General features: G+C 45.0%; 1 protein-coding gene and 1 non-coding gene across 7 annotated transcripts in view; both read left to right on the forward strand.

The window, feature by feature from the left end:
* NFIC (nuclear factor I C) overlaps nucleotides 1-21,390 on the forward strand; it is a 78,009-nt gene that overhangs the window by 48,733 nt on the left and 7,886 nt on the right. For 4 of the 6 annotated variants that reach the window (XM_042479315.1, XM_042479318.1, XM_042479316.1 and 1 more), the window contains exons 3-7: nucleotides 12,222-12,296; nucleotides 13,099-13,173; nucleotides 14,684-14,807; nucleotides 18,290-18,426; nucleotides 20,319-20,447. In XM_042479315.1, coding sequence (XP_042335249.1) covers nucleotides 12,222-12,296; nucleotides 13,099-13,173; nucleotides 14,684-14,807; nucleotides 18,290-18,426; nucleotides 20,319-20,447 — 540 coding nt within the window. The remainder of the gene's footprint in view (nucleotides 1-12,221; nucleotides 12,297-13,098; nucleotides 13,174-14,683; nucleotides 14,808-18,289; nucleotides 18,427-20,318; nucleotides 20,448-21,390) is intronic. The other 2 variants (XM_042479314.1, XM_042479317.1) reach the window with 1 other exon arrangement.
* LOC121937408 lies at nucleotides 2,958-3,064 on the forward strand. Its single transcript, XR_006105116.1, has one exon. It is a non-coding gene; the product is annotated as a U6 spliceosomal RNA (small nuclear RNA).

Here is a 21,390-nt window from a genome sequence, read left to right on the forward strand (position 1 = left end):
CCAAAGAGGTAGAGTCCACCACACTCCAAGGGAGTGTGTTCCACCATTGAACAGCTCTTACTTTCACGAAGTTCTTCCTAATGTTCAGATGGAATCTCTTTTCCTGTGGCTTGACTCCATTGCTCCATGCCCTGTTCTCTGGAGCAGCAGAATACAAGCGTGCTCCATCCTCAATAGGACACCCCTTCAAATGTTTAAACAGGGCTATCATGTCACCCCTTAACCTTTTCTTCTCCAGGCTAAACCCACCCAGTTCTCTAAGCCTCCCATCATGATGGTCTCTAGACCTTTCACCATTTTGGTCACCCTCCTCTGGACACACTCCAGCTTGTCCACATCCTTCTTCAATTGTGGTGCCCACAACTGGACACAAACACCAGGAAAAGGGATCCCACCTAAACATTAGGAAGAACTTTCTGATGATAAAAGCATTTTGACAGTGGAGGGGAGTCAGACTCCTCCTTTGGAGGCTGAGGCTGGGTGGCCATCTGTTGGGAGGGCTTGGATTGGGTCTTCCTGCATTGCAGAATGGGATTGAATCGGATGACCCTTGGGATCTCTTCCAATGCTTATCAGTGCCACCTATGTCATTCTAATGCTTATTAATGACATTAATAAGTGTTAGGATACTAGAGTTGGAAGAGACCCCAAGGTGCTCTTCCTAGGTTTTCAACGTTTGGCCAGGAAATCTCTGGGCCAGGGATGCGCCTGAACTGTGACAACCCAACCCAGGCTGGTCAGGGCTGCTAGGCATTGTAATTCAACAAGTTTTGGAAGGCTACACAATATGCATACAGTCAAACTTCCAAACAATGTGATGACTTTTTGTGGGTTTTTCGGGCTATGTGGCCATGTTCTAGAAGGGTTTATTCCTGAGGTTTTGCCAGCATCTGTGGCTGGCATCTTCAGGGATTTTTCGGAGGAGATGCCAGCCACAGATGCTGGCGAAACGTCAGGAGTAAACTCTTCTAGAATATGGCCACATAGCCCGGAAACCCACAAAAAACTATGGATGCCGGCCATGAAAGCCTTCGACTTCACAATGTGGTGGCTTTCTACTAGACCAGCCAGAATCCAGGAAGAAAACCATGTTCCTAGCTTACCTTTGAAGCCTTTTCTATCACCTGCAACACCCTCCTATTTTAGGACAGGCGCTTTGGGGACTTACTTGTAGCATGTCAGGTGCATTTTAGGAACTGGAATTGCTTCGATGTCTTGAAAGTCTGGTTTGGAATGGATGCCTGGCTGATAGCTTTTGAAAAACCTTTGCACCCTTTTGGATGCTCAGTGTTAATTTATGCTGTTAACACCTCCCTCCAGGGCTCCGTCGGCCAGACCGACTCTAGCAAGTTCAGCCAGGATTTGTGGCGGGAACAAATTGTTTCATCGAAGTTATTATATAAGAGCCGATTATACAAGGGGAGCCATCCCCGGGTTTATGTAAAGGGCTGCCCTATTCCGTGTGTTTCTGCGTTGAGGCACAGACGAAGAGGCTTAAAATGTGGGCTTAAAACCATGCCACCCTGCATACTTCTGGGCGCTTGGTTTCCCAGGACTTGGTGTTCCCTGTCTCCTTTTTGTCCCTCCTTTTCCCTTTTATAAAAATGGATCCACCCACTCCATCCCCTGAAGCTTGAAATGGTACAATCCAGATGTTGCCTGCCATCTAAATGTGCAACTTCCTGCCGTTACACGTATTTTACTTATCGCTTAGGTCTTGCGTTTTAATCAGAAAGGCGAAATGTTCAGGAACAGCTCCGTCTTTTGCCAGCGCAGGGGAATCCATCTGTGGACTTTTCACCCTGCAGAAGTGATCCACTTCTCTTAACTTTTGGTACCTTCCAGATGGGCTATACTACACTCTCCATCATCCACAGGCCAAAGGCCATTTGATGACCATTTGAGATCAGATTTTCCTTGGACCACGTCTCTTGCAATAATAATATGCACACCAAGTATATGACTAAGGAATAACCATCAAAATCTGCAACTAACATTCCTTTCATGGAACATCTCTGGATGGAAAAGGAATAGGATTGACCCATCATTTTTGAGGATTTCTTTGCTAGGCATGATATAATGTTATTGCAAGAGATAACCAGAGGCAAAAATAACATGGAAAAAGAATAGGGATAGGTTTTTGTACCGTTAAAAAATATATGAAGAGCTGTTCAATGTGTTTCAACAAACTCTGTATACAAAACTAATACTATCTCTCTGTGTTTTGAAACAATCAGGTCCAATAAGCTTTGGATAAGTAAAGAAAGGCGTTTTGAAGCTTCTACTGACCACCTGGAAGTATCTTCCCAAATGCTTTTTGTTTTTCTAACATGTCCATTCTATAGGACCAATATAGGGAGTATCTACACTGTAGAAAGAATGCGGTTTGACACCGCTTTAAGGGCTGTACCTCCATTCTTGGGAATACTTTTGTTTTGCAAGGTTTTCAGCTTTTTCTGCGAAAGGATGCTGGTGCCTCACCAAACTACAAATCCCAGAATTTAGTAGGATGCAACCATGGCAGCTAAAGTGGTGTCAAGTTGTATTTTTGTTTTCTACAATGCAGATGCACTCTTGATTTCTTTGCATTTATAGATTCCCTTGCCGTGCTGAAGCTGCAATTGGAAACCGGAAGCAATGGCTCTTTGAGGCTGTGGACATTTTCTGCCAACCTCCTCATCCGAGCCATGCCCCCTTTTTATGCAAAAGCCATCCTCCTCCTTCACTTTCCCATCATGCACTGTGAAACCTTTCCTGGGGTATTTTGCTTTATATCTCTTCTAAACTTCATTTTCAAAGAGAGACCAAGGGATAGTGTCTGTGTGTGAGAGAGAGACTTGTATATATTTAGTTTCACCAACAGCACAGCAAAAAAGAAATTTGTTTTAGGGTCACCATAACTTAAAAAGAAAAGAGAAGATGGAGGTATATATAAGGCTCCGTTCTGGGGTTAGTTTGTGCTCGCTTCGGCAGCACATATACTAAAATTGGAACGATACAGAGAAGATTAGCATGGCCCCTGCGCAAGGATGACACGCAAATTCGTGAAGCGTTCCATATTTTGCGCTTCCAAGCGAGAAGGATGCATCTACACTGCAGAAATAACCCGGTTTGGCACCACTTTCAGGGCTGTAGCTCCATCTTAGGGAATCCTGAGATCTGTAGTTTTGCAGGATCTTGAGCCTTCTCTGCCCAAGAGTGCGAGTGCCTCACCCAACTACAAATCCCTGTTTTCAAGTTGGATGGAGCCATGGCAGTTAAAAGTGGTGCTAAACTGCATTATTTCTGCAGTGTAGATGCACCCATAGAGATCTTTAACATGCTGTGGGTAGTGGCTGAAACATGCTTATCTGAACTCTCCTTCTATATCAGGTGTTTAGTGAATACAAAACCGTTACAGAAGGTAATTGTTCTCTCCTCATGCTTGCTACTCAGGCTGCATCTGCACTGCAGAATTAATGCAGTTTGACACCGCTTTAACTGCCATGGCCCCATGCTATGGATTCCTGAGATTGGTAGTTTGCTGTGGCACCAGAGCTCTCTGACGGAGAAGGCTAAATGTCTCACGAAACTGTAAATCCCAGAATTCCACAGCACTGAGCCATGGCTATTGAGCCATGCAGTCAAACTGCATTAATTCTGCAGTTTAGATGCAGCTTTAGTAAATGAGGAACCATTTCGGATAAGTAAAGTCCAAAACGCTGCAGAAATAATCCAGTTTGGGACCGCTTTAACTGCCCTGGCTCAATGCTAGGGAATTCTGGGAACAGTAGTTTTGTGAGACATTTAGCCTCCTCTGTCAGAGAGCTCTGGGGCCATGATAAACAAAGCAGTCTCAAACTGGATTATTTCTGCAGTGTGTTTTGGACCTTAACCTAGGTAACTATTCCATACTCATAACTTCGTACCCCAACCTATTTAACTGAGCATCCACCGCATGGAGAGGAGCCAGGCTTTTGAAAGCTAAAGAACTCAATGCTTTCTTCCTGGATGGAAAAACCTGTGTATTTTGGCTTCTCCAATTCTGGATAGTTATTTTTTTTAAGATCCAAATTCTTTCCATCACTGAACAGGAGGAAACTTGCAAATCCTAGTAATTTTTTTTTATCAGAAACAAACTGGAATGAATTTACCACCCAAACCTATTGTTCTTGCGGTGGTAATAATGCCAGGGCGGCTTTCTTCCAAACTGGAGTAAGGTGGAAAGAATTCAGCCAGCCGGATGGCATTTATCCAGTATCAAGAGCCTATGAGGAACGGGGGGCACTGTTCAAACTTCAGCTGAGTTGCCATGCAAGTATCAAAAAGTCTGATGTATAAGGGGAAAGAGGTATGCAAAATGGGGCAGCCAGATTCTTGTCGATATACGGGTTTTGAAATCACATATCCAGCGGTTGGTGTCACACCAGGGTGGTAACTCATGCTGTTACCCAAGACTGTCTGGCACAGGGGGCAGATGGGGACAGCCAGGGTGGTCTTGAGATGGACAGGAGTGACCACTCCATTAGTTGGTCACCCCCATTCATGGTGTCATGCAGGGTGGTTGGCACCTCCTGCACCCCTTTGGTGACACCTCTGCACATATCGCCGGTTTTGCATTGGCTTCTTGTTGTTATTGTTGATGTGTGCCCTCAAGTGGTTTCCAAGTTATGGCAACATTAAGGTATACCCTAGTATTTTCTTGGCAAGATTTGTTCAGAAGGGGTTTGACCTGGCCTCCTTCTGCTGCTGAGAGAGTGTGACTTGCCCAAGGTCCCCCCAATGGGTTTCCATGGGTGAGCATGGATTTGAACTCTAGTCTAGACTGGAGTGAAGAAGGGTCTGGCGTGAAGGTATCCATTTGCACCTTGCGCTGGGATGCATAGTCAACAGTCCTAATACCAGTCGGAAAAGCTCCTTGACTTTACAGCTCCAGGGAATGGAAGTCGTATCCCGACTCTGTTTCCTTCTTCCCTGTGCTCCATTTTAATTTTAATTTTGTAGTCGTCTCCTCTCCCGGAGGTTTTCCACCCCTTCTCTGGACCTCCCCCAGCTGCTGTTGATGGTAACCGGTGCCCGTCTTACCGTAATTGCTCGGGCAGTGTGCCAAAGCACAAACAGCTCTCCCTGGCCTTGCACGCTGCCTCCCGCTTTCCGCCCTGCAGCAAAAAAGCCCACTCTCTAGCCATTCCAAAAAATCAAATAACAAGAGTAATCAAAGATATTGCCATGGGGTAACTCTCCTTTGCTGGTGGCAATCAGACTCGGGTAACTAAGTCTGCTGTTTTGGGGGCATAGGTGAGACACAAGGGAGCCAGTAGTGGTTTGAACATTGGGCTACAGCTCTTGAGACCAGGGTTCGAATGCCATCTCGGCCATGGAAACTCACTGGGTGATTTATGGGCAAGTCACATCCTCTCAGCCTCAGGGGAAAGCAATTACAAACCTCCTCTGAACAAATCTTGACAAGAAATCCCCATGATAGGGTCACCATAAGTCGGAAATGACTTGAAGGCACACGGCAACAACAACGAGACACAAGGGCCAGCCCTGCTTTGCCCTCCTTTGGTTTCTTTCTTCCCAGCTCTAAGGGCAGAGCTCCTGAGTAACTTGTGTGTCAAGGGAGGAAATTCCTCGGTGCATGTGCAGAGTGTCTTCAAAGTAGGATTGGGGTGAGAGACCCAATTGACCAACGGCCAGAAATATTGAGAGTAGGGGAAGTGGTGAGGCAGTGTAGTGTTATGGATGAATGTTGGATTAGGACTCCCAAGACCAGGGTTTGAATCCTGGTTCAGCCATGTGAACCCTCTAAGTGATCTTGGGCAAGTCACACTCTCTCAGCCTCAGAGTAAGGCAAGCTCCCTCTGAAGAAACTTGCCTCATGATAGATTCACCTTCGGCTCGCCATAAGTCGGAAACTATTTGTTCAGAGGAGACCTGCTATTGCCTTCCTCTGAGGCTGAGAGCATGAGGTGCCCAAGGTCTGGAGGGTTTCCATAGCTGAGTAAGGATTCGAACCCTGATCTCCAGAGTCCTAGTCCAACCCTGAAGCCACTATAATAAGCTGGTTCTCATTTACTGCATTGCACACAGCATTGTATATACCCAAAATAATACTGTTTTCTGCACAGAAAAATTTGTGCACAAAAAAACGGCAGGCGGGGACTTATTCTGAACAAATTTTGCTTGTGTGGCTTGTTTTGCACAGAAAACAGCATTTTCAGTCCAAGGAATGGCATGGTTTGTGTATGAAAAAGTGTGTCTTCCCTGCAAAATACCCAGTGCAGATTTTGTGCCGAATCAGACATTTTTGTGCCCTTTTTGAAGACCATGCTGTCGGCAGAAAGGAAACGGCTGCAATTGCTGATTGCTTTCTTTGGGAAGAAAAGCAGCAAAGAATTACATCCCCGTGTAAAAGGAACGTATGTTAGCTATGGATATGCCTAGCGTGGAGAAGAGACAGCTGAGAGGTGACATGATGGCTATCTTTAAATATCTGAAGGGATGGAGCAAGCTTGTTTTCTGCTGCTCCAGGGACTAGAACTCAAACCAAGCGATTCAAATTACAAGAAAGAACAGTGCAGACAGCTAATAACAAAAGGCAATGGGAATAAGGTTTTTGTTTTAAAAATATGAACGTATCCCAGATCAGCCACAAAATTCACTGGGTGGTTTTGGGCATGTCATGCTCTCTCAGCCTTTTGGGAAGGTCATGGCAAACCCCCTCTGAACAATTCTTGCCAAGAAACCCCAGAATTGGTATCCCTTAGGGTCTCCATAAGTCAAGAACAACTTGAAGGCACAGAACAACAACAAATAGGACTTCAAGCTGCCTCTTGACTTGTGCATGGACCCTACAAAGACCACATTGGGTCCCCAGGGCCTAAGTTCTCCAAATTTGCTCTAACCAATGCAAACAACTGCCTTTCCCTCTGGCCGCTTAAGTCGTGGATCATAGATTCTGGGATTGTTCCTTTTCGCCAACCGCAAGACACCACCCAGTCCCTTGGGTCACATAGTTTGGCAACTCTCCTATTGCTAACAACTTCCAGCGAAGCAGGGTTGGATTTTTTAACATAAAAACAAAACAAGACAAAACACTTCTTTTCTCCCCAAAGAGAAGTCAAGAGGGAGCCCGAGTCTGTACACACAGGAGCAGTATGCATATGCGTGTTAATGTTTGTGTATTGGCACGCAACTGCGAACTTCCCCCGGTTCTCCCTTCCCTGCTTTGTTTGGCGATCCCTTCCCTCTCCTTCTTTTCCGTTTCTCAAATAGTTGACGCTCCGCTTTCGGAGAGACTTCTGGGAGTCTCTTTGGCTTTGCCAGGGGGATATCACGGCTCTTGTTCCTCTGTTTTAAAAATAAGATAGGCAGCAGAGAGAGAGAGAGTGGAAAACACCACCCTTGCCCTCGCTCTCTCTCCCAGCCTTGGCACCCTTTCTTTGCCTTGGCTCCGGTGCCCGCTATTCTCCAGGACAGCTGGTGGAGGAATTCACAACACTTTTTGAAAAATAAGATGGCTGCCAAGAGATTAAGGGAGAAGGGGGGGGGAATACTCCAAACTTTTTGGACAGAGCGCAAGCGAGCGAGTGAGCGAGAAAGCACAACGTGAAATGAGCTTTTCTCCTTTCAAAATGGCTGCCAGTGAATAGTTGGTGTGTGAGAGAGAGAGAGAGAGAGAAAGAGAGAGAGTTAGGGAGGAACAGCCGGGCACAAAAAATAAAATAGCCTCGAGAGCCAAAATTACAATTCCAAAGTAAACAGCCGATGAACTAACTCCATGTTGTTTTCTTTTCTCCTCCGTTCTGCCTCCGTTTCTTCCCCTTCTCTTTTTTTCTTAAAAAAAAAACAACCCCAAACACACCAAGATAAAACGTATACAACGAAAAGCATGCCTAATGCCGCTTCCCCGAGTCCAGATTATTTTTTTGGAGAAGGGAGAGTTATTTCCTTTGAATTGGATTTTGTCCAGAGCCTCTCCACTTTCCAAGGAATCGGAGCAGAGTTTGTGAGCGCGAGAGGGGGTTCGGCGGGACACGGTTTCCCAACGTTGGCTGCAAAAAATCTACATTCATTTTATCTCCAGCCAAGTTTGGGTTTTTGTTAAATAAAATGGATGGTTTGTGTTTCGACACGAGCCGGAAAGCAAATTGGAAGGTTTTCCTCTCTCCTTGCAAGGCTGCAGGATCCATTTGGTTGTTCCTCTCACACGAGTTCCAAACTCGGCACAAAATGGCCGCACGGGGGAGTATTATTGGCAGACAGAAAAAATCGAGGGGGGGAGAAGGAATGCACACAAAATGGCCGACTCCCCCCGACTCCATGTCGCTCGTCCAGGAGGTGCGCTCTCCAAAATATTCCCCAGGTGTTCTGCGGATCTTTGGCTTTTGGTTCCTCTCCCACCCTTGGTGTGACTTTGAATATATTGCCTTCACAGAGAATGCACACTTTTGTCATCTATATATATATAATAGAAACCTTTTGCCAGGAAGCCTTTCCTACAGGCAAGCAATTTTTTTATTATTATTTAAAGTGGTATCCCTTTCCAAAAGTAATCTTTTGTGATGGCGAGCGAATGATGGAATGTGAAAATCAATACTGGCCAGACCTGGAGTTCTTGCATTTTGACTGCAGTGGCTTGGATCCTCTTAGATTTGGATCTTCCTCCCAATATCTAGATTCACATCACCAAAGGCATCATGGATCGTGACTGTCAGCCAGAAGCCATGAAACAGAAAGCCAAGGGCTGGCAGGAGGAAAGGGAAGGCAATAGTGGCGCAGGGAGACATGCCCAAGAGAGGCAGGATGGGTGCAAGGAAGAAAGAAAGAAAGAGTGAGAGAGCGAGGGAGCGAGATGGAAGATGATTGGAGAAAAGTATTTGGCAAGGAAAGGCTTGGCCGAGGCCCAGTCGCCGAGGCTGAACGTAGGCCATGACGGAGAGAAAGAGCAGGCCAGATTTTAAGGAAGAGCCAGAGAACTTGCTGAGCCAAGGGGAGTCTCTTTCGTCGTTTGTAGCTTCACAATTCCCGTTGGCATCGATTATAGCCAGGTTGACCCCACCCAGTCCTGCCTATGCTTGTTGCTTGCAGGAGAACCCATTGCACCTCGTAACAAATAGACAAATTCCCCAAAGCATCCTGGGGGCTGATTTGAGAAACAGATATGTTTGGATGTGTCCAAGCCCAGGCGTGTGGTGATGGTGTCTGCCTTCAAGTCATTCCTGATTTACCTATCGTGGGATTTTCCTAGAAAGATTTGTTCAGAGGAGGTTTGCCATTGCCTTCCCCCGAGGCTGAGAGAATGTGACTTGCCCAAGGGCACCCACTGGGTTTCCATGGCTGGGAGTCAAACCCTGGTCTCCAGAGTCATTGTCCAACACTCAAACCAGTACGCCACACTGGCTCTCCAAATAGCCTCCAACATTTCAGAGGGCGTATGTGACCAACCAACAGAAAGATGGCAAACTTTATTAATGAGGAAAAGCAGACAAATGAGGAAAGACTGCAGTAGTTTGCTTTTGCCTGAGGCTACTGGGAAGGGCAAGATTCTGCTCTCTCCTTTTCCCTTGCTAAGTTAATAGAGCCCAGTTAGAAACCATCTCTCCATTGCACCAGGAGATCAAGACTGACACTGTACTGTAGTGTCATCGTCATCATTTCATATACTCCAACATTTCACAGGTGACAACTGGGACACCTGCAGCTGTTGTTATATATATTTATTTCTGTCTCACCTTTCCTCCCAGATTGGGACCGAAAGAGGCTTATAATGATTTTTTAAAAATGTCAAATATCCTCAAAATACCAAGATTAAAATGCAATTTTACATTCTATCCCACTCCCACAACTGTATAAGTATGCTTTATACCCGAGGCATGGTACTGTATCCAAAAAAGTGGCTTTATAGCCACAAAAGTTCAATTTAAAAAACACAGTCTTAAAGGTGCTCCCATATTTTCCCCCATTCCTGCTTTTTATGTGAAAAATTCACTTTTTTGTGGGGGAGCCCTTGATCTCTATGTCAAAAATCTGCTGCATGAAACAGCGGCTGAGATTTCATGTCACGGCATACCTTTCTTAACTTTTTGATTCCATAACCTATGCCATGGGTATACATACATACTTCATCCTTGGAAGGCAGCAAGGGTGAAAGGGGAATCTCTATGGATGCTTTCTTGTGTTTAGAGCAGTGGTTCTCAACCTTCCTAATGCCGCAACCCTTTAATACAGTTCCTCATGTTGTGATGACCCCCAACTATAGAGGAGCGGTGTCTTGGTTCCTAAGACCATTGGAAATATGTGTTTTCCGATGGTCTTAGGCGACCCCTGTGAAAGGATCATTCGACCCCAAAGGAGTTGTGACCCACAGGTTGAGAACCGCTGGCTTAGAGAGTATTCTGTGTTGGGGTTTTTCAGGGGGAATTTCAAAGAATTATACTTTTTAAAAATAAACTGGGGGTGTATGGGAACTGGCGGAGGACTTTTGTGCCTACAAACACGGGCCTCCCAAACTCTGCATTGGTGCATCCCCCCGCAACGTACATGCGCCGAGTCCTAGTTTGAGAAAGACCATCTTGAAAAATGTTCCTGCATCAAGGATACCCGGGGACGTGTGGATTCCAGCCAAGGGCTGCTGCAGGAGAGAGTGAGAGGTGTGTGTATGTGTGTGTGTATGTGTGGAAATTGTAGAGCCTGGCTGGAGAGAGAAGGGGGAGGCGGAGGTTGGCTAATCCCGGATGCTGGTAGGAACCTATAATGCTGAGCTCAGCGTCTGCACCGCCTGCCCAAAGAGCCTGATTATTTTTAGATAAGATGGAAAGCGGAGAACGAGGCGTTCTGGGCTGCAGCCCGCGTGAGGCGTGAGTTGTGTTCCTGATGAGGAAAAGAAAGGAGGGAGGTGGAGGGAAAGGGAAGAAGAGGAGGAGGAGGAGGACAAGTGCTGCAGTGGCCTTTCCTTTCCCAACAGCCTTGGTCTCTCCACATTGCAAGGCCCTTTCCCGAAAGGCCCAACCAGGGTTGCCAGATCTCCAAGCCAGGCCATGAGATCCCAGTTTTCATGGGTCCTCTCCAAAGGGGAGATGAGGGCGCAGGTTCTCCACTTTTCAGAGGCTCAGTACTGGGCAAGAGGAAAAGGTTTTGGAGAGAATGACTTCTTACCATGTGCAGGGTTTGTTGCTGTGGCTCACAAAGCTTGCACATCTTTCCTCTCCTCCTTGCCTAGTCGTTGCTACAACTTTCAGCAGCTTGGTACACATTTCATTCAGTTCTTGCTGCGACTTTGCAAAAACACTCCAAGGTGCAAAGAGATCTCTAGCACTTTTGAAACTCACTGAAAGAAAGAAGTTGGCAGCATGAGCTTTCATAGACTGAAGTCTACTTTCTCAGGTGCATTTGGTCTCTAAGTTAGTCTCGAAGGTACTACAGGATCTATCAAATGCTGATTTTTACAGACTAACATGACTATATCTTTGGAGTCTCCTATTCCAGTGTGCATCTGTGGATTTACTCATTTAGCTTCCTCTCAGTTATTGGGGTGCCAGGACTCCCCCTCAGCTCTGCTTTGCATCCACTTTCTGGATAAGACTAGATAAAATGTTCATTACCTTGTCTCCAAAAGCAGTGAGCAATGGAGACTGTGTTGTCTCTAAGGCTACTGCCACACTACATAATTAATGCTGTTAATCCTATGGAATCCTGGGATTTGTACTTTGCAGTGACACCAGAGCTCTCTGACAGAGAAAGCTAAATATCTCACAAAACTACAAATTCCAGAATCCCATAGTCATTGAGCTGTGTTAGTTAAAGTGGTGCCAAACTGCATTAAGTGTGGAATAATTCTGCAGTTTTACACCACTTTAACTGCTGTAGCTCCATCCCATGGAATCCTGGGATTTTTAGTTTTTCCGGGGTCTTCCAAAGAGTGCTGGTTCCTTACCAAACTATAGATCCCAGGATTCTTTAGGATGGAGCCACGGCACCTTAAATGGTGTCAAACTGCATGATTCCTGCAGGGTAGATGCACCCTGAATCAAACGTATCCCTTTCACCAAAGGATTTCTCAACTTAATGAACATTCTGTGAAATTTAGCCATCAATTTGTTAAGCAGAGATGCAAATAGGGCTGCCAGGGTCAGACTAGTCGGCAGCACTGGAAAATGTTTTGAACGAGAAGAAACAAATTGTGTTAGCGCACACCCAAGTTGTCTATAGTCTTAAACCATGGGCCTGCTTCTTTTCAGATTCAGATCAAAGCAGCAGTCCAAGGACGGGAATCGGTTCCGACCAAGAGGACAGCAAACCAATCATCATGCTGGGTAAGCAAGAAAGGGATATCTGAAGCCAAACAGGGGCGCAGATGGGGAAAAGATATGCATCACTTTGTGTAAAACAGGGACGATGTATGTGGAGCCAGTGGGCCATAAGTGGACTGCTTGAACCCTGTTTGGGGTGTGGAAGTCCCACATATTCCTCAGCCCCTCAATGATGATAAGATATATTTGGTTCCAACTATCATCTCAATGAACCCAGTTTGTATTTGCTAGGTGAATAGTTAGCCCATCCACCTCTTGTCTGGTCTTCTTAGTCCCAGCCAAGCTTTGACATCACAACAGTCAGAAAATAGTTGAAAAACAGATTTCTCAAAAGCCAAGGAACTCTGACAAGAAGACTCTTGAACTGACAAGAATCTCTGAAATTGGGGACTTATTCTGCACAGAATTGGTATCTGGTTGTTTTGCAAAGAAAGGAACCATTCCTGTGCAGAAAACTGTGCAATTGAGCTTATTCTGCGCAAAATTCATACGTGATCATTTTGCACAAAACCAGCTTTTTCGGGCTAAACAACAATACTATTACAGAAGTAGTAACTTCCCCAAAGAAACTGCTGCTTCCCACGCAGAAGATGCTCTTTTCTATGAAAAAGAACCATGTGCAAATTGTGCACAGAATAAGTCCTGTGTTGCAAATTTTTCTCAGTAGGAAGAAAATGGCTAAAAGTGCTCATTGCTTCCTTCAAGAAATTTTTAAAGAGAAGAATGACCTGCCTAACATGCACAAGGTTGAGAAATTCAGGACTTTGGTGTCGATTCTGAATGTGTGCGAAAATTTTCTTTGCAGACGCGACGGATTTCCAGGAGAATTTTGTCACGTCGGGTGTGTTCAGTGTCACAGAGCTCATCCAAGTTTCCCGGAGTGAGTAGCCCCTAGTTGTTTCTTTCTCTCTTCTTTTTTGCTTCTTGCCTAAGACCCGCTGGCATATCCTGCGGCGCAGTTGGATGGTTTTATGGGGCACACAGGTAGGACGACTTCAAAGAACAAGAAGAGAGATTCCACCTAAAGAGTAGGAAGAACTAATTGGCTGCAAGCTGTTTGACATTGCAACAGACTACCTCGAAGGGTTATGGATGCTCCATCTTTAAGTTCCTTAAACAGAGGTTAGATGAGCATCTTTCAGGAGTAACAGGGATAGTAATGGTGCTTTAAACCATCTGAGTGCAACAACCCACTGAACAATGATAACAAAACGTACTCTCATCTTTTCCACCTTGTCATTATCTCAATCCCTACAATAAAGCACAAAATGCATCATAAGCCAACACTTAAACCTGATGCGACTGTCTTTGCACCATTCAGTGAGGCTGCCACAGTTACAGGTAGTTGAACTGTGGAATTCTCTGCCACAAGATGTGGGGACGGCTGCCAACTTGGACAGCTTAAAAAGGGTGTTAGAGAAAGTCATGGAGGATGGGTCTATTACTGACTACATGTTACCATGGCTATTCAGTTGGACCCCCCTATCCTCAGGGGATATGTTCCGAGACTTACTATGGAAATGAAAAACCATGGGTAACAGCAAAACTTTTTAAATAAATGACTTCTGGAGCAAGTTGACCATAGAGATGCCCCGGAGGACCGATAGATTCCTAGAAAGAACACCTCTCTAGGCATTTTTAGGGTTTCCAACACAACTCTATGGTCAACTTCCACTGGAATCTGACTGTAGAATCATTCTGGAGGACCTAGAAAATGCCTAGAGAGAACTTTTTTTTTTACATAATTGAAACCACAGGTACTGGTCCCATGGATATAAAGATTGCGTTGTATATTTTTCCAGTATCAGAAGTGAATATACTTCTGTGTAGCAGAATGTGAAAAACGGAGATGGAGGGTGTGGTTGCATTCCTATCCTACCAGTAAGGTTTCCCATATACTGACAACCGTGAAAACAGAAAGCTGAATTAAACAGTACTTTGGTAGCACAATCCTTTTTATATTCTAAACTTAGAATTGTAAAAGTAACGCTGTGGAAGGGATGAAGTCAGCACTTATTGCACTGCAGTCTTAATCTTAGTTATTACTGGCAGGAAGGAATTAATTGTAAGTAACTACAGTCATCCCTCCATTTTCGCAGAGGATCCGGTCCGGACCCCCCTCACGAAAACGGAATTTCACTTATGTTCAAGCCCTATTGGCTTGAATATTGGTGCGTGGCTGCAGGAGTGCACAGACATGCACCTCGGGCATGCACCCCATTATTTCCCCCTCTGTTCGTCCCTCATGCATAAGAGAGGGACACAAGTTTCAAAACCGCAAGAATAGAGGGAAGACTTCAGTTACTTGCAAGCTCTTCACACAAAGTCCGTTCCCTCTTGCTTTACAAACTGAACTGCTGCTAATGTCCTTTTCTCTTTCTTTGCTTCAGCGCCGGTGGTGACGGGGACAGGGCCAAATTTCTCCTTGGGAGAGTTGCAGGGACACCTAGCCTATGACCTGAACCCCTCAAGTACGGGGATGAGGCGGACGCTTCCCAGCACTTCCTCCAGTGGGTGAGTCCGAATGTGGCAAAAGGGTGCATTGACTTCCAAGGCCCTCTAAAGTTTCAGCTGCTGTGTTCTGGGGCTGGAGGTCTCACTTCCCGCTGTGCTCCATAAGTCATTCTTCATGAATCCAACATTTTAGCCCAGAGGTTCCCAGAGCCATGATTGACTCTGAGCATATGTGGATAGTATTTTATTATATCGTTCTGCTTCGCAACTGTTGTAAAACCACATCTGACAAAAAACACACATCCCATAGTGATGTGAATATGTGTTCTTCCACAGCTGAAAATAATCAATGATATTTCCAGATAGGGAAATATAAGCCCGGTGTAAATGGGTGGGAAGCAGTGTGCAGGCGCTGATTCTAGGGTTCGGGAGCGTGCAACAACCACACGCTCCGTTCATACGGACACCGGCATCATGGTGGCCTCCCATCCACACGGGGGCTGCCATGATTATGTACACGATGTGTACGGATGTCACTAGCAGGAAGTGGTGTCATGGTGGTGCCCCTTCCGGTTTGCGACGCATTGGTGGCGCGTTTTGGTGGCGCGTTGGTATTGCAGCATGTGGCTGCTGCAGTACCAACTTGGAGCAAAGATGGGCAGCACGGAGCTGCCCGTCTGTTGAGCCCCATAGATTTTTATTAATGTCTATGTTTGTCAAGAGAGCCAGGGTGGTGTAATGGTTTGAACATCACTGAAAGTAATGCTTCTCACACAGAGAATGCTCTTTTCTGCACAAAACAAACAAACCCAGTGTGTGTATTTTGCATAAAATAAGTCTTGTACTGTGAAAAATCTCATCAGTTCTGGATTCTTCACTCTGAAATTTCCTGCTACACATATTTTCAATGTCCCCCCCCCCCAAATCTTTTTCCTTCCCTGTTACAGACCCAGAATTGAGAGTGTTTATGGAAAGGCAATTGTTGTGTGCCTTCAAGTTGTTTCCAACTTAGGGTGACTCTAAGGACTGAGAGTGTATGATTCACCCTAGATCACCTAATGAGTTTCCATGGCCAAGCAGGGAATCGAACCCTGGTTTCCAGACTCATAGTTTGCATCTGCACTGCAGAAATAATCATGTGACACCACATTACCTACCCTGGCTTAATATTTCTGGGAATTGTGTTTCTTGTGGCACCAGAGCTCTCTGACAGAGAAGGCGAAATATCTCCTAAAAGTAGCTCCCAGAATTCCATGGCATTGAGCCGTGGCAGTTAAAGTGGTGTCAAACTTGATTATTTCTGCAGTGTGGATGCAGGTGGAGCCCAATGCTCAAACCACTATCCATTATGCTGGCTCTCATAGAAAGATTAGTGATGTCCTAGTTCTCCAATGCCTCATTAGGCCCCAGAGTCCGTTTGAGAAGTGATATCATTGACAAATGATTCACCATCTTGGCTTGAGAAAAGTGATATTCACTTTTTTTTGGAAATCACCCTGCATATCCCAGGGCTCTGCTCCCTTCAGTCATTTCTCAGGATGGATGTGACCTCCAGCTCACTCCTACGTCTTATGACCAGAACCCAACATCACCGTCTCATTCTGGAGAACTGGCCAGATGGTGACTCACAAGTCCAAGGCAATAAAAATCCAGGCCCTAGGGCAGCGCTGGCAGAGTTGAAGCAGAGCTCAAGAAGAGCGTTGCTCACTCTTTGGACTGTGACTTGCCAAAACCATGCCAAATTCTCAGGGCTCTTAAAGTCTGAGCACATGATTCCCCTTCCCCAGTTCCTTAAAGTCCTATCGTGCCACCTTCCTGCTTGCAGAAAACTGAAGAACCGGGAAATAACATGTTATATTTAATTACGTGACATTTCATGCTTGTTGGGAGTAGTCAGCACATAGCAGTGTTTCACACCATTTCAATGCATTTTAATGGACCATTTTTAATGCATTTTAGTGCACCGGTTTTAATGCATTTTAATGCAGTTAGTCCCCAATCCCTTGCTATTTGGTGGTGGAAGATTAGGAATGTTTTCTTGTGCCATTTTGAGGAGATGCAGAGGGAAGAGGTGTAGAAGAAAGTCCTAGTTTTGCTAGTCTTGGGACCAAAATACATTGCAGAAATAATTGAGTTTGACTCGCTTTAACTGCCCTGGCTCAATGCTAGGAAATCCTGGGAACTGTAGTTTGGTGTGGTGCCAGAGCTGACTGGCAGAGAAGGCTAAATGTCTCACAAAACTACAGTTCCCAGAATTCCCTAGCATTGAGTCAGGGCAGTTAAAGCAGTTTCAAACTGGATTATTTCTGCAGTGTGTCACAATTGGATTTTAGCCATTAATGGCGGCTATTGATTGCCTTCAAGATCAGAGACTATAAGTGTCTCAATACAGATATGTGGGACTGCGCTTTTGTTATTGTTGTTCTTGCCTGTCCTCAAGTTGTTTCCAACGTATGGTGATCCTAAAGTGAATCTGTCGCAGGGTTTTCCCAGCAAGATTTGCTCAGAGGGGTTTTGTCTGTGCTAGACTCTGAGGATGAAAGTGTCTTATGCTCCAGTCCTAGGAATCAGGTGCTTTGAATACAAGAGCTGTTGAGTAGTTCATTCAGTCCAGGTCAGTCACAGATTATCCAGCAGATGAAGGGAGAAGCAAAAGCGTGGTCATCAGCCGGTCCAAAAGTCATTTGGGAAGTTAATACTCATGATGATGATGATGATGATTGTTATTATATTTATTTGTATCCTGCTCTTTTCCCAGTACTAGGACTCAGAGCGGCTTCACAACATTAAAAACAGTACAATTAAAAACATAGAAAATAATACATTAAAAAGGAATTAAATTATTACAATATCAAAACAGATAGTTATTAAAACTAAAATAAATTCATAATTCATAGCTAGTCCGAGGTCAAAAACACACCCCGGAAAGTACTGCTAGTCCAAGAAAGGAGGGTTGAAAGCAACAAGAGGCCAAGGAGTGGCTAGATTTATAGGCAGTTGTTACAAGACCCCAGGTGCCTACTTAGGTCAGCGTCTCCTATTTAGTAACCTCTTGGGAGTGGTACAATCTTTCTTTGTCCATCCTCTTTGAACCGGAGACTAATACTGTTTAGTGTCTTTCCCATTAAAAGTGAGCCAGCATGTTGTAGTGGTTTGAGCATTGGACCGTGAGTCTGCAGATCAGGGTTCAAATCCCCAGTTCAGCCATGTCAACCCATTGGGTGAACTTGGGCAAGTCCCATTTTCTCAGCCTCAGATGATGGCCATGGCAAACTCCCTCTGAAGAAATCTGTCCAAGAAAACCCCAAGATAGGTTCGCCTTAGGGTAGCCGTAAGTCGGAAACGATTTGAAGGCACATGGCAACATTGGCATGTCTCCCTTTACTCTTAGCTTTGCACTTGTCAGCATTTCCCCCATGAGGCGAGTCATTCAAAGGGTTCAATGGGTACAAAGGAGGTTAAGAAGGTTTCAATTAACCCAACGTTCTTGTATTGAGGAAGGCACTGACCAAACTTTCCGTTTTACTTTTCTCTCACCTAAGGAGTAAACGGCATAAGTCAGGTTCCATGGAGGACGACCTAGATGCCAGCCCAGGGGGTGAATACTATGCATCACCAAGTTCTCCAACGAGTAGCAGCCGCAACTGGACAGAAGACATGGAAGGGGGTAAGCAAGGGGGTAAGCCTTCTCAAAGCCAAGCAACTTTGGAGTAAGTAGGGTTTGTCAAATGGAGTCAGTTCTTGCCTACACAGCACACAACTCTTCCCTCTCAATTGCCTGGATGTTTTCTTCCAGATTGCAAATAGTGTGCACATATATACATGGTATACTTTCTTTTTATACTGATGTATTGAAAACTGATGCATTTGTGCTGTGTTGGACTGATGCCTGGTGCCCACCAAACAATACACACACAGGAGACTACGTTCTTTGGTTGGCTGTTTCCATATATATTTTGGAGTATCACATTATGCTGCAGTCGTGCTATTCTTCCACTAACTACTATGACTACCTCCTATAGCATGCTGGGATTTGCAGTTTAGGGAGAGGGATTTATAAGTTTCAGCTAAAGAGCTCTTTGGCCTCACTAAACTACAAACCCCAGAATACCAGAAGAAACTACTGTAGTTATTCATGCAAATAGTCAAGGATTTATGTCCCAGACATGGTTCTGTTGAAACATTGCTAAGATAACAACTCTCACCATCCCTTACCATTGCTGAGGTGAATGGGAGCTGGAATCCAACAAAACCTAAAAGGTCACAGTTTCCCCTTAAAGGAGGCATGCTCCCATAAGAGGCATGCTGCTCCCCACTTTTCCCATGGTCCATGAAAATGCAGAAGATGCCTCTTTTAAGATGGCGATTGCCAATTGCCAATTTTATAGCCAGTGGGATTACTTTCTTTTCCATCCCCACAAAAGTGGCCTGATGAATCAAGAGGCCTTTAGAGTCAATCAAAAAAGGCACACATTTAATTGCAATTGTGGTTATTATTCATCCTTTTCCTTTTTTTATTCTCATTCCTTCCGTGCTCTGATTTGGGAATATCTTCCTGGAAACCCGCATCCACCAGGATAGTATCACGGGCAGAATCAAAGAAAGTTCCCTTCCTCACCCAGTCCCTATTCCTTCCCTGACTGCAGACGTGGTTCAGATGCTTTGCGAGAAGCGGTTTAGTTCAATCCTTGTACTGGATGTTCTGTAAAATCCTTCTAAATGAGCGTCTGAGAAAGGACTAAACCCTTTAGTGGCACCGCCTAAACCAACTGGCCCAGATAAATGGAGGGAATGGGGGGTGGATAGGATTAACTCTCATAGCCCCATGTCCCAGCCCCCTTCCTTCCTTCCTTCCTTCCTTCCTTCCTTCCTTCCTTCACTCTCTCTTTCTCCTTCCTTCCTTCTTCTCTCCTCTTTCTCTTTGCTCCCTCCTTCTCTCTTTTTAGTTCTCTCCCTCCTTCCTTCTTTCCCTCCTGCCCTCCCTCCCATTCTCTTTCTCCTTCCTCTCTCTCTCTCCCTCACTTGTTTTAAAGTGAGAACTTACATGATTTTAATTCTGTTGTTGTTAAATACTTTTTAAACCTTAATTTTGTATATTTTTTAACTACACAGAGGACCTTCCATAACATCGGGCTGGCGGTCCACAGATTTGACCACTCTCAGATGGTCAAACCCCACATTATTCAATGGCAGTGCACATGTGCTGGTGCATCCATGTGTACATCACTGCCATTCAATAATATGGGGCATGACAGTCCTTTTTTTTTAAATCATCCGCAGGGCCCCCCAGAACCAGATGGGATGGGTCCACTGTCTGTATTTATATTAGTATTTGCTGCTCTTTTGTAACCTGTCTGAGTTCCACTCTGGGAGAAAGGCAGGATAACAATAAAGGAGTGGATGGACTTTTCCTTGGGGCACAGTCTCTGAAAACCAAGGTCACAAATAACACGTGCCAGTTGTAGGGTTTCTTATAGGGACACATAAGACAGTAGGGAGAGCCCACTATTGCCCAGTTACCATGCACCTGGATGGCACAGTAACATCCCTCCTCTTCTAACTCTTCTCCAGGCATCTCCCCGACTGTGAAAAAGACAGAAATGGACAAGTCTCCCTTCAACAGCCCGTCTCCGCAGGACACTTCACCTCGGCTGAGCAGCTTCACACAACATCACCGTCCTGTCATCGCCGTACATAGTGGTATGTCCGCTGTCTCCAGGGAGGGCTGGGAATGAAGTCTCTCTCGACTTACGTTAGGCAAAGCCACATCGGAGGATGAGGCTGGAGATCCCTGAGACTGTTTCACTACAAGTCTGTCCCCTGTGACATGTGTGTGCGTTCCCAATTTTCACACGTCCGGTGCTATTGTTTCAAAACTCCCTGAAATAGAAGTGTTTTTATGAGAGAGAAAATGGCTATATGACCAGGATAGACTGACATCACAGAGGAAACTCCCAACTCCAATCTCTCCAGTAATTTGCAATTGGGGGGGGGGGGGTGTTTAAAAAAGAAAATGAATACGCATGGATATATCAGTTCGGCACTTAACTACACATCTTAAAAAGAGGGCAAACTACTTGAAATGGGAAAAAGACTACTAGTTGCACCAGCCGCCCAGTGTGCTGGTATTCAGGTGTGTAGTTGTTGTTGTTGAAATGGGGTGAAGCTGGATAAACACAGGGGATAGGGACACACTTTTATAGTAGTAGCAAGTAGCAAGTACATTTCTATACCGTTTATCAGGGCACTTAAGCACTCCCAAAGCAGTTTACAATATTATGTCTGCCTTCTCTCACTTTCTCTCTGTTTATGATGTGTCTTCATTCTTTGTGACTGAAAAATGTCAGACCTTAGATTTAAGCATGAATTAAATGATTTCTCTGAAGATGCCAGCCACAGCTGCTGGTGAAACGTCAGGAATAAACTGTTCTAGAACATCACCACGTAGCCCGAAAACCCCACAAAAAACTAAGTATGAATTACTTTTAAAAAACAACAACACTCACACAGGTAGAACTAAAACAAAGTGGTATGGTTTGTTGTGGTACTTTTCCCCAAGCCATGCTGGTAGTTATTGATATTGAAAGCTGAATGCGCAGTGCTTTTGTTCATTTTTAGTGGTTGGATATGGCAGAAAGTGATG

The sequence above is a fragment of the Sceloporus undulatus genome, chromosome 7 (assembly GCF_019175285.1).
Source record: "Sceloporus undulatus isolate JIND9_A2432 ecotype Alabama chromosome 7, SceUnd_v1.1, whole genome shotgun sequence".
NCBI lineage: Eukaryota > Metazoa > Chordata > Lepidosauria > Squamata > Phrynosomatidae > Sceloporus > Sceloporus undulatus.